This window comes from Canis lupus, chromosome 4 (assembly GCF_003254725.2).
Source record: "Canis lupus dingo isolate Sandy chromosome 4, ASM325472v2, whole genome shotgun sequence".
NCBI lineage: Eukaryota > Metazoa > Chordata > Mammalia > Carnivora > Canidae > Canis > Canis lupus.
Genome location: NC_064246.1, coordinates 75,658,291 through 75,684,110, shown reverse-complemented (window position 1 = coordinate 75,684,110; position 25,820 = coordinate 75,658,291). Strand labels below are relative to the sequence as shown.

The following is a 25,820-nucleotide window of genomic DNA, read 5'->3' as shown; positions in this document are numbered from 1 at the left end:
TACCCCCACTGTGGGACTCCAACTCAGCCCCCCAAGATCAAGAGTTGCATGCTCTGGGGCCTCTGAGTGGCTCAGTGGTTGATCATCTGCCTTCAGCTCAGGGCATGATCCCGGGGTCCTGGAATTAAGTCCTGCTCAGGCTCCTGCAGGGAGCCTGCTTCTCCCTCTGCCTATGTCTCTGCCTCTCTCTCTCTGTCTCTCATGAATAAATAAGTAATCTTCCAAAAAAAAAAAAGAAGAAGAAGAAAAAGAAAAAGAGAGAAAGAGAAAGAGAAAAAGAAAAAGAAAAAGAAAAAGTTGTATGCTCTGACTGAGCCAGGCAGGAGCCCCTAAAATTTTAAATATTTATTAGGTTGTTGGTTTCCTACCACCAACCAACCAATCAACTCAACCCAACACACACACACACACACACTGAATGAACAAAATTATCCTACGTTATATAAACCACATTGAAAGCAGTATTGCTTGTAAATTGTGCTTTAATTTCTGCAATCAGATATGATGCAGTGAAATATAAGTATAAACTTTCATTGTACATTGGAAAATAAAAAGCACATTTATACAGATAAAGCCCAACAGCTTATTCCCTTAAAAAAAAAAAAAAAGGTTTTGAATGTTTTTAAAGCTAATTCATCTTCAGTGTAAAAACTTGGAGGTATAAACAAACTCAAGATATTATATACAGTAAATTAATGTACATTTCCAAACTTGCACAGTGCAGCATTTTAAACAAAGTAAAGGTCTCATTTCAGCTTTTACTGTTAAGCATAATCCATATCTCAATCTTGAATATAAATGTCACAATATATAAACCCACTGAGAATTCTGTACACAAATACAAGTTTATAGAAATCTGATTTCAAATATAAATACATAAATTGTCATGACCTCACATGTTACAACAGCTTATTTTTCTATTGTAATTAAAAAAAAAATCATAGAAAAATATTTCAATGCACATTCAACTGCTATGACAAGGGCCATGACCTTGTGCCTTTGAACCATACTTTGTGGAGTGTAAAGCATCACACCGGGCATTTTTGGAATGAAAACTGCTAAGGTTCTAAGATTGAAGAGGCTACTGTATAAATATTCACGTTATAATATGGTAACAAAAATAGTTAGCTCCATAGTGTATCAGGGAGGCAGTGGGGCAGAGAAGTGGAGGCTAGTGCTAGTTTAGGAAGGCCCACAGAGCACATGTTAAGGTAGCTAATGAACTAATGTATTTTAAAAATCCCTACTGCAAGCCTAACACTGAACTCACTAGTGAGACGCTTAAGGCAACAAGACCGGACATGTGTTTGGCCCCCAATGCCCGAGTCCTGCCCTCTCCTCAACCTCTGTCATTTTAATAGACCAACCTGGCTCATGTGTCAACACAAATGGGGAGAAGAGTAAAGCAATTTCTTCTACATACAAAAAGACGATTCAGTGCAAACTGAGAAATTTCTTTGTCAATAGTTTGAAAATTTCTTATTGCCCTCAAGCAACTGAACTTTTTCTAAACATGTAACATTCAAATTGGGATCTATACTGGAGAGCAAATGTATATAAAAGGCAAACATTCAATTTGAGACATTCCAACATTAGCTTCCCCCTTTCCTTTTGTGGGATTTAACAAGGGTTCCACTGAGAGAAAAAAACAACTCGTCCTTAAAAGTGTACTTTCCTGCATTTAAAAATATATATATACCATTTAGACAGCAGATCCAAGGTGACCAGGCATAGTCAAGTTTCTTCTATGGCTTTTAAATCATTGAGGTACTAAGGAGAACCATCACTTCTGATATTTCTGCTTAATGGCTTCCCTCTGAAAGCCACGTTCTGAAGTGATCCTGCTCACGTATGTGCGGTTAGAGATTCGGGGAGACCGCGTGAGGGTTGATGCAGAGGGCTGCCGTCACAAATGTCCCCAAGCCTCGGCACACTGTTAGAAAAAGGCAAAGCACTTTCAAACATTAAAGAAGTTCCAGAAGAATGGAAGCTCCTTCGGGCAAAGGGATTCCCCCAGTTTCACCAACAGATTTAGCAGCAAGATCCTGGGACTCCGCACACCATGGCAGGGAGCATGGGGGGACGGCAGCGAGGGGTCCGGAGTGGGCAGAGGGAGACCTGGAGCTGTCGGCACACAGAAAGGGCAGCGTGGTTGGTTGGCTAGCTCACCAGCCCCACACAAAGTGACACAGTCTATTCAGGGGGAGGGACGGCTGGAAATGTCAGGATGGGTAACATGAGTGGAATTTCCCCAGCTTTTCTCCGGCAAGAGGATAGAGAAAGGAAAAATGCTAGGGTTTAAATGAATGCCATACATCTGAATATCTCTACTTGAGTCTTTCAATTTGCCATACACACATCAGATAAAGCTGAACTTGCTCCGAAGTAAGATGGGTAGCAAGATACACACTGTTCCCAATGACTGGATAAATTATCTTGGCACAGAAAAGATCTGAAGAAAATATTGAGTCCAAGAATGTGAGACCAAAGCCCTTTCTAGTAGTAAACCAGCCACCGCCGGTTCTGTATAATATGCATCAGACAATGGCCACAGTTCGATTATGGGTCAAGTAATAATTCCTTTCAATTAATAATACTAGAGATCCGGTTTTAATTGCATAGTCTTTCAGGAGCATAAAAACATGAGAACCAGCTCTTTTCCTGAAGCTCCGGGTTTCCTGCTCCAGAGCCCTGGACAAATGCCTCCCTGCCTGCTGCAGTGGTAAGCTGCAGTGTGACCCACTCATCCAGAGAGCAAAGGGGTTCGATGCCTGTCCCAACCCTCAACGTCCCTCCTTCATGACCACTAAGTGGACAATCACACGTCTCCTAGATCCACAAATTCATCTTCTCGTTTGGCCAGATCATCTTCATCACCCAGAGCTTTCCAGCCACTGGTGGGAAGGACCGGTTTTGAGGAGTGTCGCTGCAGCAGAGCGAAAGGAAACAAAGAAGACAAGCGGGCCGAGCTCCTCAGCAACGAGGGGCCCTCTGCCGGGAGGGCCCCCTGGCTGTGGTGTCTCTCCTCGATCTTCTCTTGTAAGCGCTCTACCTCCTCCATCATTTCCAAGAGTTTGCTCATGGTGGCCACTCTACCACCACCCAGGATTTGGGCTTCCGGAATCCAACGCAGGTAGCGCTGGGCCCAGACTTTGATTTCTGGCCCCTCGATGTGAGGCAGCAGCAGTCCGTGGTAGTCGGTGGGCTTGCTGTGCCAGCTGTCATAGAACTCTCGAAAATTGTCTTGCAGCTCATCAGAAGAATTAATTAATTTGCTAATTCTCTTGCCCAGAAGGTTTTTAATTAAATGATCTGTTTCTTCCCTGAAAAATCCTCTTTTGGGAGATGATTTAGATTGAGTGAGTGGTAGAGACAGTTGTCGTTGATGCTTTGAGAGAACACACAAATAGAAATCTCTGGTTAGCCTGAGAGCAGTTACAAATCATACCTTTCAAAGGAAAAAAAAAAAGTGGGAGTGGGGGTGCATAATCCTGCTTTAACAAGAGTCACGAGAAATCAGAACTGCCATGTGAATGAAGAGTCATTAAAAAGCAGTAAATGGCTTGGCGGGCGGAGGGCGGGGGGCCTTGTTTATTCCATGATGCAAATGTTAGATGCACATTGTGTTTATAAACAAATGGGTGAAACCAGGCATAAAAGGAGCTGTGCATAAAGGTGAGCTGTGACAGGAAGAGAAGCTTTCTACTCCCTCCTCTCCGGGCAGGGGCACGCTAAGTACTCTTAAAGAACAAGCTTTAAAAAAAAAAAAAAAAAAAAGAACAAGCTTAACTCAAGATGGACCTCCAGTTTAGGGGGGTCTGAATGTGAGGCCTATTCATTTTTTGAAGAAAGCAAAATGTTTCTTCTTTGAGAAAGCTTTGAACACCTGGGAGGAAGAAGTGCTGACTACCTGCAGATCTTGTGGCTTCAATGAACCATGTTTGTAGGTTGTCAGGCATCCAGTGGGAGTTTAGGCTTATGTCACAGAGATTCTTTTGGACAAAGAGATAGGTGGGAGCAGAAGGAATCTGAGGAACTAAGTGGGCCAGATGTTCTCACCTGACAAGCTGCCCAGGGCAGAAAACGTGACAGCATTTACATTATTTCCCTCCTCAGTAATTCTACCTGTAGCCAAAGCAAGGTGTTCTAAACTGAGGAGCACCAGGAAGGGGCTGTGAAGATGGGTAAGGAGGTAAAAGGTTACAAGGACTCCTGGGGCCCAACGGAGAGGTCAGCAATGTGGGGAGACGCATTTCTACCCAGCTCTTTTGCTCCTGAGGTGTTCATTTGAAATAAGAACAGTCATGAGTTTTATGGGCAGGCTAGCCCTACAACTCTCTAATATATTCCTGCACTGGTTCTTCCTTGTAGAGGGGAAAAAAAAAAAAAAAAAAAGCATTCTTTGTTATGGAATATAGAGTAACAACAAAAATATAAAGAAGAAAAGGGAAACCACCCACAATGCCACAACTGAGAGCTGACCAGGACTTCTGCCTTTCAGGCTGTGGACAAGAGAGCTGAAGGCCAGGAGTCAGCAGCTCGGCCTCTCTCTTCCCCAGGGACCAAGGGGAATTAGTCTGGGCTGGGGACCGCGGAAGGCAGGTGGAAGCTAACAGCCGCTACGTGTTTACCGCCTGCCACGTTCTGTGCTCAGCGCTTTACATGCATGGACTCGGCCAATTCTCGGAGTCGCTGTTACTGCCCCGTTTTACCAATGAGGAAACTAAGGGGCAGAGGTTAGGAATACACAAAGACCCAGCTAGAAAGTGCTGAAGGTCGTTTTACACACAATCAGTCTGGCTCCAGAGACTGGGCTCTTAACAGAATTTCAGTTGTCTTGGAAGCCCCTACCCTCAACCCCTATGCAAACGGTGGGTTCGAGAAGGGCAGGGTGGCAGTGGCATGCCTGGTCGAGGCTGAGGGTTGAGGTTGAGACTGCAAGCCCAAGCAGGCCCCACAGCATCGAACAGTAATTAAAAAGGAGTGCTTCATGCTGGTCAGCCACAGCCTCTTTAGTTTCTACAGAACTTCTCCAAGTCCGTTGGCCCACTAACAAGGGGCCCTAAGCTCGACACATGATGTCCTAACACAAAGGCTTCAAAGTTCCTTGTTGTCCCAGCCCCAGGTCTGCTGTAGCTAATACAACCTGAGATTCTCCACCACTTTGGCTCAAACCTCTTGCGCCAGTCAGCTCCTGGAGCCTAGGCCATCTGCTCCTGATTACGAGAAGGGACACTCAGAAAAACTGGATCTGAGCACAAAAATGAAATCCAGTCTTCCAAAGGGGAGCCTCAGTTTCCTCCCATGCAAAATAAGGGATTAGGCCTCTCTGTCTCTGAGGTTCCACACCTCTCCCGCCCAGCACAGTTCTGTAATCCTGAACAGGTGAGAAGTGTGCATGCAGCCACCAGGGGGCACAGCACACCGAAGAAAAACTGACCTCAGGCCAAGCTGTTCTGGGGCTCAGGACAGTTCTGGTCCAGCTGGCAGGCAAGAGACTAAACTGGGAAGGGAAACATCCACCCTGGCCCTGAGGACCCTTGAAAGAGTAAAGCAACAGTTCTAAGTTGTTCAGCAGCTGGCATCATCTGCAAATGCAGGGGTTGGCTCACCTGGCCGCCAAGCCTCTTTAGAATGGAGCACCCCCCACACCAGGACCGGCCAGACTCCCTGGACAGCAGGTGGGATCAGAAGTAGGGCAGTGGAGAAGACAGAGATACACACTGACTTGGGATTCACCACCGCTTTCCTTTGTGGCGTCTGGTGGGGGGGAAACTCTGGGCCAGGAGACAGAGCTAGGAGATGCCATGGAAATTGTTTATCCTTTAGGGACTTTGGGGTTTTCATACCTAGTACAATCAGTAATAAGTATATGAAGGGACATCCAAATAATGTGACACTTTGGGTTTATGGCACAGGTCAGCAAATGACAGCCCATGGCCAAATCAGGCCTGGTGCCTATTGCTGTGACTACTGGACACCACCGTGCCCATGTGCTTATGTGCCATCTGTGGCTGCTCCTGCGCCACATCAACCTGGGGCGGGGGGAATCATGCTAGACAGAGTATAGCTCTTAACAGAAAAAAACTGTAGCTGAATCTCATGAAGAAAGGTCTTGCTTTTGAAGACATGAGCCGGTACAGACAGAGCAAAACCCACAATCAATACTCCTTTTACCCTGCTAACCAGACTCAGGTAGTGGGTACACACCATCCGGTGCAGCACAACTGCCTTGGCAGTGACATCGTCAGGGACAATCGGCAGATGGCCATGTCTCAGCAGGGGAAAGGCTGATGTACTGAAAGCAAAGGGTTCTCACAGGCCCTGACAGTTGGCAGCCCATGAGTCCTGACTTTGAGACTGGTTGCGGAATCCATCTGTAACTTTTATCCTTACATACACGGGGATCTCTGGGCAGATAAAGGGGGTCACCTTACTTTGAAACGCATTCCTTTCCGTTGGCCTTTGTCCAGTTTTGGCTTTTCCACATAAAGAGGGTTTTTGAGCAACATCTGGGCTTTGGGTTCAAACTGTACAGACCAATCCCACACGGTGAGCAGATTCAAAGGCTTGCTCTGTGTATCCTGGTGTTCCCTACCCTGCCAAAACAAGCACAGGTCACGATGGCTTCCAGGGAAAGCTGAGGAAAGCGAACACAATGCTGAGGGACGGGCCCCAGAAGGGCACTCCTGACTGGAGACCAAACACTCATGGGTAACCTCATTTTTATTTTTTTTTATTTTTTTATTTTTTTAAATTTTTATTTATTTATGATAGTCTCACAGAGAGAGAGAGAGAGAGAGAGAGAGGCAGAGACAGGCAGAGGGAGAAGCAGGCTCCATGCACCGGGAGCCCGATGTGGGATTCGATCCGGGTCTCCAGGATCGCGCCCTGGGCCAAAGGCAGGCGCCAAACCGCTGCGCCACCCAGGGATCCCACCGCTGCGCCACCCAGGGATCCCGGTCCCTCATTTTTAAAGGTTACGTATGGCTGTCAGTAGTTGTTCACTTAAGGTTCTGGGTAGGGAGAGAGGAAAGAAGGTCACATTACATTCCAGTGGGCCATGTGCCAGCCACTGATAGGCACTTTCACGACAACCTTGTGAGGTCACTATTTCTCATATTTTAGACTCGAGGAAACTGAGGCTCAGAAAACTGAATTAAACTGCCTAAGATCTTGATGCTGGTGGGCGATAGGCTGGGATTTGGAACTGGGGCTGTGTGACCAGAGGTCCAGGTTCTGGGCCCCTTCACTGAGGAATTTGCTCCAAAGGGCCAGCTGAAGCAAACCTGGAGGCTGGCAGCATTAAGCTTGGTTAGAAAGTAAAACTCCCAGGAGCAAGGCCTCAAGAGCAGCTAAAGGAGCTTCAGATGGCAAGCAAAAGTCTAGCTTCCCTGCTCTGCCTGTCTCTATTCTCTTCAGAGGAACTCCAGGCATCAGGTAAATGGAAGAGAAGCCTGGCCATCTTTACAAAGAACAACTTTTAATTTTCCATAATTCCCCAGCTCCAATACTTGCTCCCAGCTCCAATATTTGCTGTGTGGCCTTGGGTCAGTTTCTCATCCTCTCAGTGCCTCAGCTCCTCAGGGATAAGCATGTAGACCTCACAGGGGGCTCTGAGAATGATCAAAACCCAGGAAGCACTCAAAACAAGGCCCAGTATGTACTTAGTGTTCTAGAAATACATTTATCATCCAAACTACTGCAACTACTTGTGAGCCAGGGCTTCTTTAATACACAGGTTCCGAGGGGCGTCTGGGTGGCTCAGTCGGTTAAGCGTCTGCCTTTGGCTCTGGTCATAATCTTAGGGTCCTGGGATCAAGCTCTGTGTTGGACTCCCTGCTCAGTGGGGTATCTGCTTCACCCTCTGCCCCACCCCCACTTTGTGCGCACATTCTCTGTCAAATAAATAAACAAAATCTTTTAAAAAAAAATACACAGGTTCCTAAGAGGGACTCTTACCATGTTAATATCTTTTTGATGAGGCGAATTGAAGAAGAAGGTGCTAAAAATAGGTAAGTATAGACTATCTGACAAAACAGTCAAGTAAGTCTCCGTGAAATCAAATGCTGGGGGATGCTGGTGCACCAGCTGCCACACACAATCTAAGAACAGCAGGAACACGGGAACCTATGTGAAAACAAGATACATATTATTGAGTAGGCACTAAAAGTCCAGGGCCAGCTATCCCAAGGGGCAGCCATCTCAACAGTCGTACAATAACCATCTCTGAGCACTACCTTCTCTGGGAAACAGAGTAGACTCCGCCCCAGTCAAAGCAATGGATATGCTCAACTGAAGTCACATGCCTGTAGATTAGTATCAGTATTTGGCAGTATTGATCTGTGTAAAAGATATTTCAAAGATGAAGTATGTAAAATCTCACTATCGATTAAGCACTGACAGATGAACACTTGCAACTGATTTTGATGATAGGGAACACTCGAACCCCAGTTAAGTGAAACTGTTACCTCTCCACCAAAAGAGTTCCATTCTTCTCATTTGTAGATTACCAAAAAACTGTACTCAAAATATTTTGTCAATATTCCTTTTTCCACCCCCACCACTGATGGTGCAGAAGAAAGGATGAGAAACAAGGCAGAAGCAGCAAAAGTGAGTTTCTAAGCTTTTTTCACAAGTGTACAGATTTTTTTTTTTGGCACAGATGTTTTTAACTGATAGCCTCGTTTATTAGCTAGCCAGAGGTGAGTCTGTAATGGTAGAGATAGTTTTCTAGGGTGCTTTGTTATTCACAAAGTATTTATCCTTCTGAGTCGCCAGTGATCCTATCAGTGGGTAAGACAAGCCAAGTCACAGCCTCTCCCTTATGGAGGCTGCTGAGACCTCATGCAGCTAAGAGAGACAGGAGTCGGGAATCCAGTTTATGAATCAAATCCAGGGCTGTACCAATCATATCACAAAGCAGACCACCGAATTTTCCTTTAAAACTCCAATATGGTGTCAACTAAAGTATAAAAATACAATTTAAAAAATTTAAGAGACTGGGGCACCTGAGTGGCATAGTCAGTTAAGCAACTGACTTAGTTTCGGCTCATTTCATAGTTTCATGGTTCGTGGGATCAAGACCCACGTGAGGCTCCCTGCTCAGTGCAGTCTGCTTGGGATGAGCACTCTTTCTCTCTCTGCGCCCCCACCCAAATAAATCTTTAAAAATATACTTAAAAATTTTTTAATGAAAATAAGTTTTAAAAATTTAAGAAATGAAATAAAAGTGGTCACATATTAGAAGAAAAAAGAAAAATCAACAACTCCAACATGTTGATGTTGAGATGCTAAGAAATGTTTATATAACAACTTTCACCCCTCATTTTTTGGCTCAATGAAGCATTTAAACAGAGTGGAAAATATCTGAACCTTATTGTAGAATCAGGAAAATGGGCTCGGAAAGTTTGGACAACTTCTCCAAAAGCTGGGTGAAAGTAGATCAGACTGGATGGGCTCTTGGACTTACATCCCCCTGGACGTGGTACCTGTCAGTGCTCACTTTCTCGAGATACCCAAAACCTACTCTTCTCGACAAAGTATCTGCTCTCTCTGCCCATCATGTTATTTGAGTCCCACTAACCTTGCCAAGTTCCTCAGAAAGACAAAGTCCATTCCAAGACTGAAAATTGTGATTTCCCTTTAGCCTGATGGGACACAGATGAGCAGAGACCAGGCCTGAAAGAAACCTCAAGGCCTAGCTAGAGAAGCTGGGGTCTTCCAGGAACACACCAAGACGTGGAGGGCAGGAGCCATGGGTTCTCCATTCCCATAGCATGCTACGCCAGGCTGTTCCCCACCGCAAGCAATGTTTATTATCTAGAGTAAGAGCACCAGGAGTCCTGCTTCTAGAATACGGGAACTTCGCAGGTGACTTAATTAAAGAAAGTTCACCTGTTTTCATTTTCCCTTCCACAGTCATTAATAATGCGGCCAAAGGAGTTTGCACAGCTGCAGCTGAGGTAAGTACACCACAATCTGGGAAGTCTAAGGGGCCTAAACAATAGCGCTAACTTTCCGATGCCTAGAATTCAGGGTCCGGGCGTGGAGCAATTCACATGGCCAGAAGCAGAAGAGTGGTGTACACAGTGGACACACACCGCCAAGGAGGTCCTGGTAACGGATGGCATTAACTAACCCCATGCTTTAGTCTAAAAAGATTTATGTACTAGCATATATTTTCTGTAAGAAACTTGTATACTGGATATTCATTTTTTTTTTTTGCAAAGCCTAATTTAACAGAAACTGTGGGAGTCTCTCTGAATTCATTTTTAAGGTTTATAAGTCAATGTTATTCCCACCATGAAATAAATATCCACCCTTGGTGTACACAATTTAGAAGAGAGGGATCTGAATATGCTTACTAACCTCCCTTTCCTTGGGGAAGGGTTTCAATACTGCTTAAAGAATTCAGAATCCTCAGAGAGTAAGGGGAACACAGCCTCCCTAACACGCCCATAGGCGCACACTCTGCAAGCAGTAACCCTCCATGTGAAGGTGAGTATTAAGTAAGAGACCAGGCACTTCTGTGAGGTGGACACTCACCTCCTCTTTGTCACTTTGACGGAGGTGGTTGCAGCGATCCAGGAAACAGTGGCCGCCCATGATCCACTCCTTCTGGACAAGGCTCTGGAAACCAACCCTGGTTCTGCAGTGGGGGTCCATCATCACTTGTACCAGAGAGGAAATGAGGCAGCAGAGGTCTGAAGCATTCTCCTCTGGGAGGGGCCCCAGCACCAGCAGAGAGAGGCAGGAGAGCATGACATTACTAAAAGCTGCAAAGAGCACTTGCACCCGGCAGCCCTGGTGGCCCAGCGGTTTAGCGCTGCCTTCAGCCCAGGGCCTGATCCTGGAGACCAGGGATCGAGTCCCACATCAGGCTCCCTACACGGAGCCTGCTTCTCCTCCCTCTGCCTGTCTCTCTCTCTCTGTCATGAATAAATAAAATCTTTTTTTTTTTTTTTTTTTTTAAAGAGCACTCATACCCGCACAATTAAGAGCAGGGCTCCCCAAACCAAAGTCTGCCCACTACTGGCAGGTAAGCCCTACTTCCCTGGAGGCAAGGGCCAGAGGGAAACAAGGCAGTGTTTTCAGCCTGAGAGACAAACCGCTCTGGCCAGACTCATACAGGTTCCGGCAAACTCTGGCACTAAGCATGTATCTGCTAACAGAATGAATAAAATGCGGCCTGCCAAATCCCCGGTCAGCACGGGGCATCCTGGGGTGCCACACAATGAGAGCAGAACAATCCACATGATGGGGGGTCTTCTGGGCCTCACAGACCAGCTCAACCTCTTCCAGCTGCTGTGTCAAAGCAGAAGTCCTCACCGGACCCACTGTTCCAAGACGCAGCTGCTTCTCAGACTCGGCTCAGAGCTCCTTTCTGCCATTCCCGATTTCTCCATTGCCTCTACTCTGGAGGAAATTTAAGATCTCTGGATCCCTAATTCCCACCTCCACAATTCTCTCTGCTTCGGGCTGAGAGCACAGAGGTGCCTGCTGCCCTTTGTGTCACCCGGAGGAGAAACACCTTTGGGTCCACCTCCATGCACCCACCCCTGAGCACACCGTACAAAAACCTGGATGACAAAAATTCTGCTCACACGCTTGCTTCATGTGCATTCATGACTCACAGCAAATGAAAGCATACTACCATCCATGAACCTGCCTTAGAATTTTCAGATCCTAAAAGGTAGGGTCTACACCCCCATGGTTTCCTCTTTACAAAAAGAAGTACAACTCAAGTTGCTATTTAAAAATGTCCATGAGGATGACGGTGCTAGTAGCAGTGCACTTAGAGAAACTTGAAAATGAGGTAGTAAGTAGGTAAGGTGTTTCCACTGTGAAAACTCTTTCATTCTGACCCTGTAACTGTGAGGCACGGTTTACAATCCAGGCTTATGCTTGTGCTTCTCTTTATCTTCTAAACGACAAGTCTAAATTAAGGGAACATGTGGATTTAAAAGAACCAGAGTTTGGTCTATGGGGTGCTACTGGTTTTTGAAACAAGTTTCATTTTTAAGTGGATCTTCCTTCTTGCATCTGAAGCATATAAATAGTACGTCATTAGTAACAGGAAGAGGGGCTAGAAAATGAGATTTCAGATGAGACAACTTAGTCATCCATCTGGGAGTGAGTGACTTCTCATACCTTAGCCAAAGATTCAGATTTCGTTTTATGGAACTCTCAGTGGTTCAGTCTGGCCCTGGGTACTTCTGCTCTCAGACTCCAATCTCTATCCTTCCTCCTTTGCACCAGTTACTCAGTACTCTGTTCTGCCACTGGTGGGTAGGTATTTTTCAATTATGTGCTCAGGTCAACTCTCTCATTAGGCTGTAAACTTCTAGATGGCAGAATTATAGAACTCTGCACACGGCAGGTGCTCAATAAATGTCTTAAAATTGAAGTCACTAAGCCAGTTTCAGGTGGAACAGAAGCCCCAGGCAGACTCATTTTCCAACCTGCCCACAGAGGCTAAATTTCAGCAGTCACGGAGTGCATCAGAGCAAGGCAAAAGCCTGAGGGGATCTACTGAATTGGAAGTGCAGTTTATAAGGAGCTGAAAATATTCTAAACAGCAAATATAATATTCTAGTGCAGATCTAACCAATTCCAGCCAGAGGCTTTAAATAAAAGCAGTTTGGGGACACCTGGGTGGCTCAGCAGTTGAGCATCTGCCTTTTGCTCAGGGCGTGATCCCGGAGTCCTGGGATCGAGTCCCACATTGGGCTCCCTGCATGGAGGTTGCTTCTCCCTCTGCCTGTGTCTCTGTGTCTTTCTCTCTCTCTCTCTCTCTCTGAGTCTCTCATGAATAAATAAATAAAATCTTTAAAAATAAATAAATACACAAATAAATAAAAGCAGTTTATACCTATTTTTACACATTCTGAATGTTTATGTCCTGTCAGCATGTTAAGCATGTTAATTAAGCCCACTGAGGAAAAGGAATTCATGACCCACAAAGTTTCAAGGGCAACTGCACAAGGTTGTCAAACACAAAGGTATATATAAAAATAACAGTTAAACCAGCCACAGGTTACTTTATAGAAAAGGAATTATCAAAAGATTTTAACTTCAACCAAGTTAATATAAAACAAAACCCAAAGCATTGGAAATGTGAGCTTTGGTGAAGATACCAAACAATTCCTTCTTGGGCTGCAAACAGATCTGCCAAGTTCTAAATGAAGTATTTATTTTTAAACCATAACACTGACCTCAAACACAAAGGATTCCAAGGTCAGGATAGAAAAGAATGGGAGGGATTTCTACACAAGCTCACTCCTTTTATTAGACAATTCCAATTCCATAAAGCTGTGAGTACAGAAATTGAGTCTTGAGTGAAAGAAAATGAAAACCACTCTTTGTTGCTTTAAATATATTACCTAAAAGAAGAACGTTCATGTTTTGTGCTTCTAGACATTCTGCAATCTCTATTGCTTTTTTCAGGCAACGTCTAAATTAGAAAGAGACAAGAAAAGGGGTGTTAGTTCCTGATGGTTCCTCATGGAAACGATGAGAAGTTTAGAGACAGAAAACTGAAGACTAAGGGACACAATCTCATTGGTTTTTCCACTTGAAATCCTCCAGACAGAAAAGAAGCAAATTACCATTTACACTATTCAGATATTCAAGACACTTCATTTGCTAATTAGAAACTGAAAATTTTCAGAAGGAAATCCCAAAATTGATGTTAAAATGTTCCCAGGTGACTTCTCAACTACAAACTCTTATTGAGAACTCACGCCTAAGTCTGGCCCGCGAGTCCTAGTAAGACCCGCCAATGCCCACATCGGAAATTGTGCCCCAGACCACATCATTTAATTCAAGGTCACTTCCAAACATGTCAGTGTGGCTGATAAGATCCAATATGCCCAGAAATCTCTTTTGTCTCTCTCTCTCTCCACACTATTCCTTTAACAGCTTTGATTTTTCTTGACTTATAACTAGGGGCTTCACATACGCTGTTGTCTGCCTGCAGCAGGGGTGCCTTCGTAGCGACTCTTCATTTGGTTAGAGATGCTCAACCTTCTCTACCTACCCCACATAATGAAGTGTTCTTTTCTGTATGACATTTATCACCGTTTACAATAATACATTCAAATTACAGGACAAAAAACAAAAACAAAAACACCAATTATGGGACATGCACCAGGCTCTTCAACAGGTATTTGTTAGTAAGTGTTTGCAGGGCTGAGACTCCTTTTCACACACCTTATTGGCAGAACAGAGAGAGAGATTCCAGGCCAGGTCAAGGGAAGAATTCTTCTCTTTCCTCAAAAGAATCCTAGGGTTGGAGCTATTCTCACACCCCTGGTCACCATTGTGTTCTGTGCTTCCCTTCACCCTCTCTACTACTTAACAGCAACAGAGGGGAGCTATTCAAAATATGCAGTAGGGAAGGGAATGTAATTCTGTCTCCAGGAATCTCAATCTAATTCCCAAACCCAAAATGACTAATTGAGATTAATCATGAAATTATGAGAAAAATGATATTATTTTTTTTCAACAGGTAATATACACGAGACACATAATTCAGAAAGGTATTCAGTAAAAAATCAACATCCCTCCCCCTGGCAGTCCTGGTTCCTGCCTGGAGGCCAGGCCAGCTGCTTCGGTTAGGATCCTGGGTTGCCTTGCCCCCTCCTCTGCAGTCTTTCCATGCCTCAGGTAGAGCCTACAGAGATCTCTTAGTGAGCAGTAGTATGTCCAAAAATTCAGATCAAATGAGCACAGAACACATAACATGTAAAATCCAGCTGAGCCCTGAATAGAACATATGATCTAAGAACCATTAACTGTGAAATATAAATTAATTGTCAATTTGCTTCACTACTTTGAATCAGAGAACCATAAAATTCATGAGCAAAAGAATAGCTTAAAATACCTGATTATATCAAGCCAACTGCTATTTTCCAACAGAGAAAACCATTTTATATCTGTGTCCCAAAATTCCGTACTATTATCTGAAAAAAAAAAAAAAAGAGTAAGAAGTTAGGTCACTGTTCCCTGACACATCTGCCACGCAAAATCCATGCTACCCAAGCCTGCTGTTCAGTCAGTCTCAGACCTGGACTGTAGAATCCAAGCACAGATCTCCGCTTTTAAGAAAAGGACATTTCCAGACTTCGGCTGAAATGGTGTTTGAACTCTATGCCCCAGGAAGGAGGTAGCAGTCAAAAATGGATTTTTTGGATATCTACTGCTCAAATAAAAAGTACCCCACAGTATGTCTATAAAGTCACAGTTTACCTTAGAACTCAACAGGGAGAGTAACATGTTTTAGGCAGAAAATAGTGCCCTATACTGTTCCTACTAGTGATCTGGACTCGGCCGGCCAAAGGGAGAGACCTGGCTTCTGTTAGAACCCTAAATACATGAACACATTTTCCTTGCACGCTCCTACCCCTCATCCCCCCACCTTGATAAGAGAGCCCTGCATTTCATGGATGTCTGATACATGTCAAAGCTGCAAACTCAAATCAGTGACAAGGCAGACGCTTCTCCAAGTCCTGGAAGATGAGGATGAAGTGTAGAAGCACAGTCCTGCAACAGCTAGAGCAGGGACCACTTTACTTTTCAGGGATCCTTTTTATAGTCTGTTACTGGAGAAGTTTCTCTGAATGTGTAGAGCACCCAAAATTTAAGATTTGCAAAAAACAAACCAAAAAACCTACCTACCCCCCTCAAAAGACCCCCAAAACCAATGAACTAGTGCAATGGGACTAGTGCAAAAGGGACTCTCTGCCAAGTCCCTGCTTTTTATAAATCTATTTTATAACACACAACGCAATGTGTTCTCATTAGAAGTGGACACTGCTGTTTCCCCAGGTATCGTATTCATCTTTATCTCAAATGTCTCCATAGTCAGTGCCTATGATGGAAATGCCATAAATGGTGGCTGAATGAATGAATCCTCAAATAGATGGAATTTGTTAGGCTATGAAATCCAAGTTAGGAAAAATTACCTGTAAGTGTGACTAATCTCAGATGGTAATACAGACTCACTGAAGAACGAGAACAGGTAACTGAACAGGTTAACCAGGATTCCAGTCCTAAATTGTTCACAGTGGGCAGCCTGGGCAGGGAAGTGGGGGTGGCTGGGATGTGCATATTTCATTTCCTACACTGTCCATTTCTGCTTAATCAGAAGGAAAAAGAGATGTTTTCACTTAGGGTGGGGGTGGGAGGGTCCATTCAAAAAACCACCAATGAAAATAAACAGACCCTTCGTTTTTCTAAGTCACTGTGAGACAGCCTGTGGATGCCGGTATTGCACAGTTACACAACTTTTAAAGGGAGAAGCCCATGTTCATCTCTGGACACCTGGGGTGCTGGAGATGGAGATAGAAAAGAGGTGGGCCTGTGCTCATGGCCATGAGAAAGGGCAGGGGGGCAAAAGCCTGGAGAAAAATGGGGGGGCGGATGTGGCAACAACACGGCCTCTTGGCCACCAGTCCTCCATGCCATGACACCAACCCTCATGGCCAGGAGCCCCTGGTGCATACGGAGCCCAGGGAAAAGGCACCAACTTTCACCTGATCCACATGGCATGTTCTTCCCCATGTGACAGAAAGATTTTGCTCAGCATTCTTCTCACCTATCAGAAACAGCTGTTTAAATTTAGAGTATGCAGTCTGGATGTCCTGCAAGGACAGGAAGTTGGTTGACAGGTCTTCAGTTTTAACAATTTCATAGGGTGGCCTGTGGATGGTCTTGTAAATTCTAGAGATCAAAAAGTAACATGAGATTAGAAAAGTAGATGTGGAAAAAAAAAAAAAAAAGAAAAGTAGATGTGAATTAGAAATAGTTTATTTGTCCTGAGCACTTACAGGACTAGCATAGGACTGTCGTTCCCAGTCAGCAAAGGAAGCATGTAGAGCACTTGCTGGCCCAAGATCATGAAGATTATAAACTGAAAGAGCCATGATTTGAACCTAAGGCAATATAACTTCAAAGTCTTCTTCTTTTCTGTTTTTAATTTACCCACTTTGGGTTTTTTTAATATTTTGAAAAAAATTTTTTTTTAATATTTTGAAATTTTTCAAAAGTATTAAAGGACAGTGACATAGGCCATGAGCTAGACCTGACCAATGTTACCACTATAGGCATCATGCCACTACCCCCTAAATACTTTGGTGTGCATCTCTAGAAACAATGTGGTTGACATTCTTAATGATTATGTTATACTGTTATCCTTTCAAAGTTTCATCTCTACACCCAGTGTGGGGCTTGAACTCATGACCCCAAGATCAAGAGTGGCATCCTCCACCAGCAAGCCAGTCACGTGTCCCTCCTTTCAAGGTTATTAAAAACAACCACTTTGGGATCCCTGGGTGGCGCAGCGGTTTAGCGCCTGCCTTTGGGCCAGGGCGCGATCCTGGAGACCCGGGATCGAATCCCACGTCGGGCTCCCGGTGCATGGAGCCTGCTTCTCCCTCTGTCTGTGTCTCTGCCTCTCTCTCTCTCTCTCTGTGTGTGTGACTATCATAAATAAATAAAAATTAAAAAAAAAAAAAAAAACAACCACTTTATGTGGTATTCTTGAGCATTAACTTAGCAGGTAAACAGGAGTGAATGTACTATTAAGAACTGTTCCCCTGCTTCTGGGAAAACAAGAACTAAGCTAATTGGTAACAATATGTAGACTAGTACTGACCCATCCAAGAAGCTCTTTTGGATTTGTAAACTGCCATCATCCTGTTCTTTGGGCAGTGCTGACATTTTCAAAAGGGCACATCCATTGTGGCAGGACCAGCACCATATCTGCAAAGGGGAATACAGGTTTTTCAGTCATACACAATCCAGCAGGAGTCAGGTAAGCTTAGCATTTAAATTCATACAGGGAAATGTTTAACCTCAGTAAGAAATGGCTGGATATATTCAACTTTGTTAAGCCCAAGAGTAACTATGTACAATGAAAAACACTGATTTAGTCTTAAAACAAACCAGGTCAAGACAAGCACACTCAGCCTCGCCTATGGTCTAACATATCCCTCTTGACTTGGCTCTCGTGCTGGGAGCCTGGACAATGGCATCACCACCATTATTAGCACAGTAGCTCTCACTGGAGCGCAGCTTGCTCTGTCAGGCATTTTACTCAATTAACCCATTTGATTCTCACAGTCACGCTCTGAGACAGCTATGATCCGTAGCCCCATCAAGAGCAACAAACTGAGGCTTGGAGAACCAAATAACCTTCTCTAGCTGCACTTAAAGGTTGCAGCATTCTGACTAGACGCCGTGCTCTAGCTGGGTGGCAAGAAGGGGGCAGTCCCTGTCAGCAGAGAAAGTTCACCCGGAAAGAACAGAAAGCTGGCTCCTCAACAACCCGTACACGCCAGGCACTGCGCTATATACAAAGGGGATGTGAAAAGTGCTAAGATACTGTGTCTGCCTTCGAGGAGTTTATACTCCCAAGGGAAATAAATTTACAAACATAATGAAAGGTAGGATGTGGTAAATGGGAGAAGAGAATTTCAAGGAACAACAAAGGAAGGCAAGAGAGGAAGAAATCATATAAATGACCGTACGTGATAGGTTCAGGTGTGCAGGCACTTTTCTGGCTATGGTGGGAGTTTTTGTTTGTTTGCTGTTTTGCAGGAACAGAAGGAAGTAAGAACTAATCTTGGGACAAAGTAATCTGTCGGTGGAGCTGGGGGTGGAGGAGAGGGCAAGGCTGGTTGGGGCAGGTGAGTACACCTGTGGACTTTGTGCTCTATAAAGGCCTGGTTAAGCATTGAAAATGGCTATAGCCCAGCAGCCGCTCTGCTGACCAAGTCCTCAGCCTTAGCTCGAAGGTAAACCGAGAGGAAGAAGATGCCTTTTATAATTCTGCTACCCAAAGACGGTACCATGTGCTACTCATCTGCAATGAATGGTATAAACCACACACTGGCCATGCTAGCAGCAGAAGCCAGGGCCATGAGGTTCAAGATCAGCACACAATCCAGGTGATACTCCACACTAACTCAGAAAGCCAGGAAACGGAAGTGGTTTGGGGTTTCAGGGGAAGAAGACAGATCAATGTTGGGTATATTAGGCGTCCAGTGCCAATAGGACAGCTGTGTGCAGATATCCAGAAGGCATATTAGATGGGGGTTACAAGTTTAGGAGGGGAAGGCAAGACTGGGGATCTGGACATGGCAGCTGGCTGCCAGCTGACGTGGAAGATAGGACACCCCGACCCAGGGAGTGAAGACAGAGAAACACAGAACTAAAGGAAATGCTGAAAAGCAAGGACTCTCCTCTCAGGGCCAAGCCGTACTCCGACTTTTTAAGATTCAATGAGGTTGGAAGTGTTAGGACACTGAGACAACTCAAAGTGCCCTTTGCTGCCTTCCCCTCCTTTTCAGTGTCATGCTAAGCAACGTACAGAAACTACCAGACAGTTCCTAGCCCTCTGCCAATGGTGGCAGTATTTTGAAAGCCTAAGCAATCCTGTCCCCCTAGTTGGTGCAGCTCACTTGGATAAAAGGGGAGACACTCTAAGCTATGACTAGGTGACAGGTTCTAAGAAATTATGTGTCCTTTATCCTTTTGATCTCTCCTCCTGGGGTAGAAAGAGTTGGCTCTTGGTGATATTCAACCATCAATAGCTCATTTTCTTTTGCAGGTACATCCATACCGGTCTCACTTCCTCTGAGGCAATTCCCTTACTGTTCTCTATTTGAAAAAATAAACAGAAAATAAGCAAAATTCTTGGTGAAAGACAGACTTCTCATTGGAATTTAACAAAAAGCATGTGTAATAGGTATAATTTCTGTCTGGTGTCTTAGTATAAATGTCTTTTTTTTTAAAGATTTTAGGGGATCCCTGGGTGGCGCAGCGGTTTGGCGCCTGCCTTTGGCCCAGGGCGCGATCCTGGAGACCCGGGATCGAATCCCACATCGGGCTCCCGGTGCATGGAGCCTGCTTCTCCCTCTGCCTGTGTCTCTGCGCCTCTCTCTCTCTCTCTCTGTGACTATCATAAATAAATAAAGATTAAAAAAAAAAAAAAGATTTTATTTACTTATTCATGAGAGACACACAGAGAGAAGCAGAGATATAGGCAGGGGGAGAAGCTAGCTCCCCATGGGGAGATCAATATGGGACTCAATCCCAGGAATCCAGGATCACGCCCTGAGCTGAAGGCAGATGTTCAACCACTAAGCCACCCAGGTATCCCTTAATATAAATGTCTTGACAACAGACATCAATCACTGCTTATTAATCCTGTTTAACTTTTAAAATGGAAGGAGAATTTATTCATTACTTGATCATCTTAAGGTATCTCTCTTAATATAGCCAAAGACAGAGCTTCAGAGGAACACCTACAAAGTGGAAGCTAGAATGCAATGTAAGAAGGAAGAAACCATTAGGGAGGTCAGAGGACCAAGAGAGCACAGTGTGTCCACACAAGACAAGAATTTAGAAACAAAAAAGGTTGAGACCATAATCAGTGTGACACCTGCAGTGCTGGTGTGGAGAGGTGGGATGTACAAGGCCCGCTGACTTCTGGAGGGTCTGTCAGCAGAGCAGGGAGCAAAGGTCATGGTAAGAGAAGAAATGAGTAGAGTCAAGTAGGGAAAATTAGTATCAAGTCTTTAAAGATGTTTGTCAGTTCTGGGAGGGAGAACAAGGCAGTAGCTTAACTCACAGAGGGGGGGCTTCTTCAGGGGGAGGCTTGAGTGTACCTTCAGATAGAGCGGAACACCAGGAAAAATCCATGGGGCAAGGGGACGACTGACAGAAGCAGGCTCCAGACAAGGCAAGGGCAGAGCCAATCAAGAGCCAGGCAGCTGTTTAGATTCAGGAGAAGCAAACAGAAGCACAGAGAAAAACAATGGAAGTGAAGGGAGAAGCCAAGGGAGGTCTTGTCACTGGTTGTCTAAGATCCCATGGAAGTAGGGTAACATCATCTCTCAGTATAAAAGAATGGAATTACAAACTTAAAGAGAATGAAAAAAAATGGCTTACACCAGCCCTAGGGAAGAATGATACAAGATCCAAAAGGAGTTAAACAACAGACTGCTGAACAGAAGAAAGGCCCAATTGAGGCAAGGTAACATATGGCTTTCACATATCTCATTAAGTAATACTCTGCTGTTCGGTTTGAATAATCTTTATGGATGTTCACTAGCTCCACAGCCAAGAAAGATCAATACTCAGGGACTGGAGAACAGTAGAGGGCAGAGGCCAAAGTCACTAGAGTGGCAGCATGGATATGCCTGAACTTACAAATGATGCAGGTCGTCACTGAAAATAAGAAAAGGCAAAGAAAAGTACACTAGCTGAAAAATCAGGATGAAAAAGCATGGAGATACAGAAATGTTCTGGAACTGTAAAGTGGTAATGGTTGCATAACAATACGCATACACTAAGTGCCATTAATGATAAATTTTATGTTATGTATCATGAGAGCTCTGTGTTCCCTGGGGAAATGTGTAAATTCCATCTTGTATAATATTTTTCTCTTGTCCATTCATGTAAACCCCACCAACAACTTTCAGGACATATCTAAAAAAGTGAAGGGCATCCTGAGTGGCTCAGTGGTTGAGCGTCTGCCTTTGGCTCAGGTTGTGATGCCAGGGTCCTGGGATCGAGTTCTGCATCTGGCTCCCCGCAGGGAGCCTGCTTCTCCCTCTACCTATGTCTCTGCCTCTCTCTGTTTCTCATGAATAAATAAAATCTTAAAAAATAAATACAAAAAAATTTAAGAAGTGAGAACCCCTGCTCACTGTTTCTATCAAAGTTATGTTGCTGGCTCCCCAGCAGGTCTCATCAGAACACCTATTTTTCTCAGCCTCAAGGCCTGGAGAGAAGACAGTATCTAAATTTCATACAACGCTCGGTGGAAAGGCAGTCTACTCACACTCGTATAGACAATTGATCTTTTGTCTCTTCCCACAGAGCTCACCTTCTTTTCCCCAATTCATCTCTGAAAGGCTTAAAGAACGAAGACCCTTGTTTTCATTCTTCCAAAATAGCAATTCTCAAAATGTGGTCTATAGATAGAGGGCAGGGGTCCCAAAACCCTTTTGGGTGGTATGAGAATAATACTAAGAGGTAATTTGTCCTTTTCACTGTGTTGACATTTGCACTGATGATGTCAAAGCCGTGCTGGTGCCTGGGCCTAGTCAAGGTACTGCTATCAGACAGCACTGGCCACCACTGTATTCTTTGCTACCATATGACTTTTGTCATATGGCATAGAAAATGTTTTACTTGAGAATGTCCTTAATGAAGGACTAAAAATTATTTTTATTAATCTTGACCATTACAGATTAATATTTAATATTGGCATGCTTTATATTTTATGTGATGAAGTGGGAAGGAAGCACTGAAGCACAACATTTAGCTTGAGGAAAAGCATTTATGTGACTGAGGTGAGAGGTAAATGAACTGTTCTCTTCATGGAATTCAAAGAACAAGTGAGAGTCAAACAATGGGTGTTCAGACTTTGGTATGTGGCAAGCGTTCATCCTCCAAAATAAAAAAACAAAAAAGAAAGAAGTGACCCTATCTCTTCAAGGAAAACAACCGACAAACTGGTAAAATGATAAATATTGAACTTTCAAACAAAACTTATAATTGTGGGGATGCCTGGGTGGCTCAGTAGTTGGAACATCTGCCTTTGGCTCAGGTCATGATCCCGGGGTCTTGGAATCAAGTCCTGCATCAGGTTCCCTGAAGAAAGCCTGCTTCTCCCTCTGCCTGTGTCTCTACCTTTCTCTCTGTGTCTTTCATGAATAAATAAATAAAATCTTAAAACAAACTTAGAATTGAGGAAACTAATCTCTACCTCTTGCTAGACTGCTTCCCAAAATATACAGATTCTTCTGATGAGACAAGAGTGATGTTAATGAATGTGATTTTTATAGAAGGAAACATGCTAATATTTGGATGATCTGTATAACCCCAATTCCCAAATGACCACTATGTAATATCATACAATCATGCAGGTTTTAAGATCTATTCCAAATACAAGGCAGACCCCATGGATTTTAATTTAGCAAAGAATGAAAAATTCATTGATCATGTTTTCAGATTCCTTATTGCAATTTATGCAATTTCCTTTATGAAACCACCACTTATCATTTTTTTGGTGCACCATCAAAGAACAATATTCTCAATTATCTGAAAAGGCTAATAAATATTCCTCCTTTTCCCAAATATGGATCTGTGTGAGGCTGGATTTTCCTCATGTACTTCTATCAAGCCCATACTGCCTATTACAACAGACTGAAGAAAGAGGCAGATATAAGAATCCAGTGGTCTTCTATTTTCAAAACTGTAAAACACTGCAATTCTATGTTTTTGTTTTGAACAACAGCTATTTTTCATAAAAAATTTTTTATACTGACATGTAAGTTTACTGCTAAAATAAACTAAAATGTTGTTTTAATTTGTCATATGGCAAATATCAAACAATATAATCCACATAAACAGAGAGTCTTTGAAATCCTCAATAGCTTTTTAGAGTATACAGTGCTGAGATCAGAAGTGTGAGAACCACCACTCTCAAAGGTTACAAACTAGTGGGACATGAGCTGACTCTGGGCAACTCTGTCTTTTTTTAACATCTGAAGCAGATGCATACATTTAGAAATTGAGAAAAGTCACGACTCACATAAAAATCCTAATCTCTGGCTTCCCCTGAGAAATCAGGATATTTGGCAAAACCAGGCCCATATTCCCACATGGCACAAACTGGCTGGCACAGAGGAGCAGCTCCCCTTAACTCAAGTGGAGGGTCTCTGGTTCACTGCAAGGACCAAGCTCATTACCTGCCCTGCCTACACAGGCTTCTGGGCATGTGACCCCATTAAACATCTCGCCTCCCATACAGGAGTGACCTTTTCAGTGAAAAAGCCATGAGCACAGTACAGCATTTATTTGTAATTCTCATTCCTTATTAAATTCCCTGAAGGCTTGGCAACTCTCAACCACCAATTAGAAACTGGAATAACTGCCAGAGTCTTGCTTTCTTTGATCAGTGACACATTAAACATGGCTCCCATCCCAGTCTATTCTGTGGAAACTAAGTAAGTTCTCCATGTTGTCTCTGGAAGAAAACATGGCCACACCCACTCAAAAATGAAGAGTGGGGCCAAAAAAGAATCTTAAGCCCTACGACCCTCAGACTTATTTTGAGATTTAGCCTCAAATTGATTTCAGGTATAAAATCAAGTTGGCTTTCAACAGTAGGCAGATATGTAATCCTTTTCAATCTCTGAAATGTTTTTGCTAAAAACTCGACTGCATCTGTGAAAACTTCAGAGCTGTCCCAGGGAGCCTCATGTCTGAGACTCTTTTAGTGAGTCCCTGAGATATTTTTGGATCACTTTTGGACAGAGGACCAAAGCCAAGGGTTTTAAATAGAATAACTTGCCAGAATGGGTTGATGAGCAACCCATGGCTATTAGGGTTTCCAGATGTACTTACTGGTATGCCGTGACCCTGAAAGCGTAGCACGTCCTCTTCAGGAAGAGAAATAGGGACAACAAAGTATGCTGGCAATCTAGAAGAAAGAGAGGTCATCAGTTTTTGTCCTGGAGTGATGCACTAAATATGAAAGCTCAACTTTAATGAACTGAGGAAGTGAAGCAAAGTGATAGGGCACGAACCTTATTTCAAAGTTAAAGAAGAACCAGTACAAATGAACCATCTCTGGCTAAATCAGTTGGGACTCTGGGTTCAAATCCTAACTCTGCCTCTGATTCTATGTGACCATTAGTTAAGCCCCCCACTTCTCTGGGTCTGTCTCTTCATCCTTGAAATGAGGGGAATGGAATATGTGATACCTAAAAGTAGATGAATTCCAAAACTGAGAGAGATCTTTCTTGTCACACGGTGGCAATTAAGCACTCATGTTTTCAGGCAGACTAAAACATAAACCAATAATTATGATGACTGATGCCTAGACATTTTATCACGCACTCTGACAACAAACATTTAAGTGCTTCCTATATGCCAGACTTGGATTCCTTAACACAAATTATTCATTTAATCTTCCCAACAACTCTATGAGGTATGTACTACTATTATTCCATTTCACAGATAAAGAAACTGAGACAGTACCCCTAAGGCCCTTCACAGGTAATACCACTACTAAGCATTAGTAAAGCTATGACCCAAACCTAACCAGTATGACTTCCGTTTCTATATGAGAAAACTTAGGTTCTAAAAATAACCTGCTAAGTGGTAGGATGTGGGAAAGTTAGGTTTTCAGAGTTGCAAATATCAAAGATATACAGGGTCACCACCTCTTCCTCTAGCTAGCATATGCAGGTTTCGATGAATAAGAAATGTGCTAAGTTGTATCACTGTGGGGCTGTAAACACTTTGCACTCAAAGAGCTTGAAATAAAGCCTCATGGGAGATAAGAAGGTGTCTATAGTGCAAAAACTACAATGGAAAATAATCAGATGGCACCTGTGTGCATGTCACATGTTTAAAGTAAATTCCTTAAGTATTAGATGATGAGACAGGGATCCCTGGGTGGCGCAGCGGTTTGGCGCCTGCCTTTGGCCCAGGGCGTGATCCTGGAGACCCGGGATCGAATCCCACATTGGGCTCCCGGTGCAAGGAGCCTGCTTCTCCTTCTGCCTGTGTCTCTGCCTCTCTCTCTCTCTCTGTGACTATCATAAATAAATAAATTAAATAAATAAATAAATAAATAAATAAATAAATAAATAAATAAATAGATGATGAGACAGATGGACTTTCTAATTTGAAGAGGTTGGAATTTGAATGTGATCATCTTTAGATCTAATCAATTCACAAGGGATGGAGCACATTTTAAATACCAACAAAATCCAGATTACAGGAAACAATCA

The 25,820-nt window shown here is 43.6% G+C and overlaps 1 protein-coding gene across 2 annotated transcripts in view; it reads right to left on the bottom strand.

Moving 5' to 3' along the window:
* Positions 1 to 464: 464 nt before the first annotated feature.
* Positions 465 to 25,820, bottom strand: part of MTMR12 (myotubularin related protein 12) — a 74,555-nt gene continuing 49,199 nt past the window's right edge. The window contains exons 8-17 of one of the 2 annotated variants that reach the window (XM_025436277.3): positions 24,427 to 24,502; positions 17,660 to 17,766; positions 16,601 to 16,725; positions 14,888 to 14,966; positions 13,386 to 13,456; positions 10,549 to 10,721; positions 7,963 to 8,130; positions 6,438 to 6,599; positions 5,441 to 5,539; positions 465 to 3,388 (exon numbers count right to left, since the gene is read on the bottom strand). In XM_025436277.3, the coding sequence (XP_025292062.1) occupies positions 2,819 to 3,388; positions 5,441 to 5,539; positions 6,438 to 6,599; positions 7,963 to 8,130; positions 10,549 to 10,721; positions 13,386 to 13,456; positions 14,888 to 14,966; positions 16,601 to 16,725; positions 17,660 to 17,766; positions 24,427 to 24,502 (1,630 nt within the window). In that variant the 3' untranslated portion in view covers positions 465 to 2,818. The remainder of the gene's footprint in view (positions 3,389 to 5,440; positions 5,540 to 6,437; positions 6,600 to 7,962; positions 8,131 to 10,548; positions 10,722 to 13,385; positions 13,457 to 14,887; positions 14,967 to 16,600; positions 16,726 to 17,659; positions 17,767 to 24,426; positions 24,503 to 25,820) is intronic. The other variant, XM_025436278.3, reaches the window with a different exon arrangement.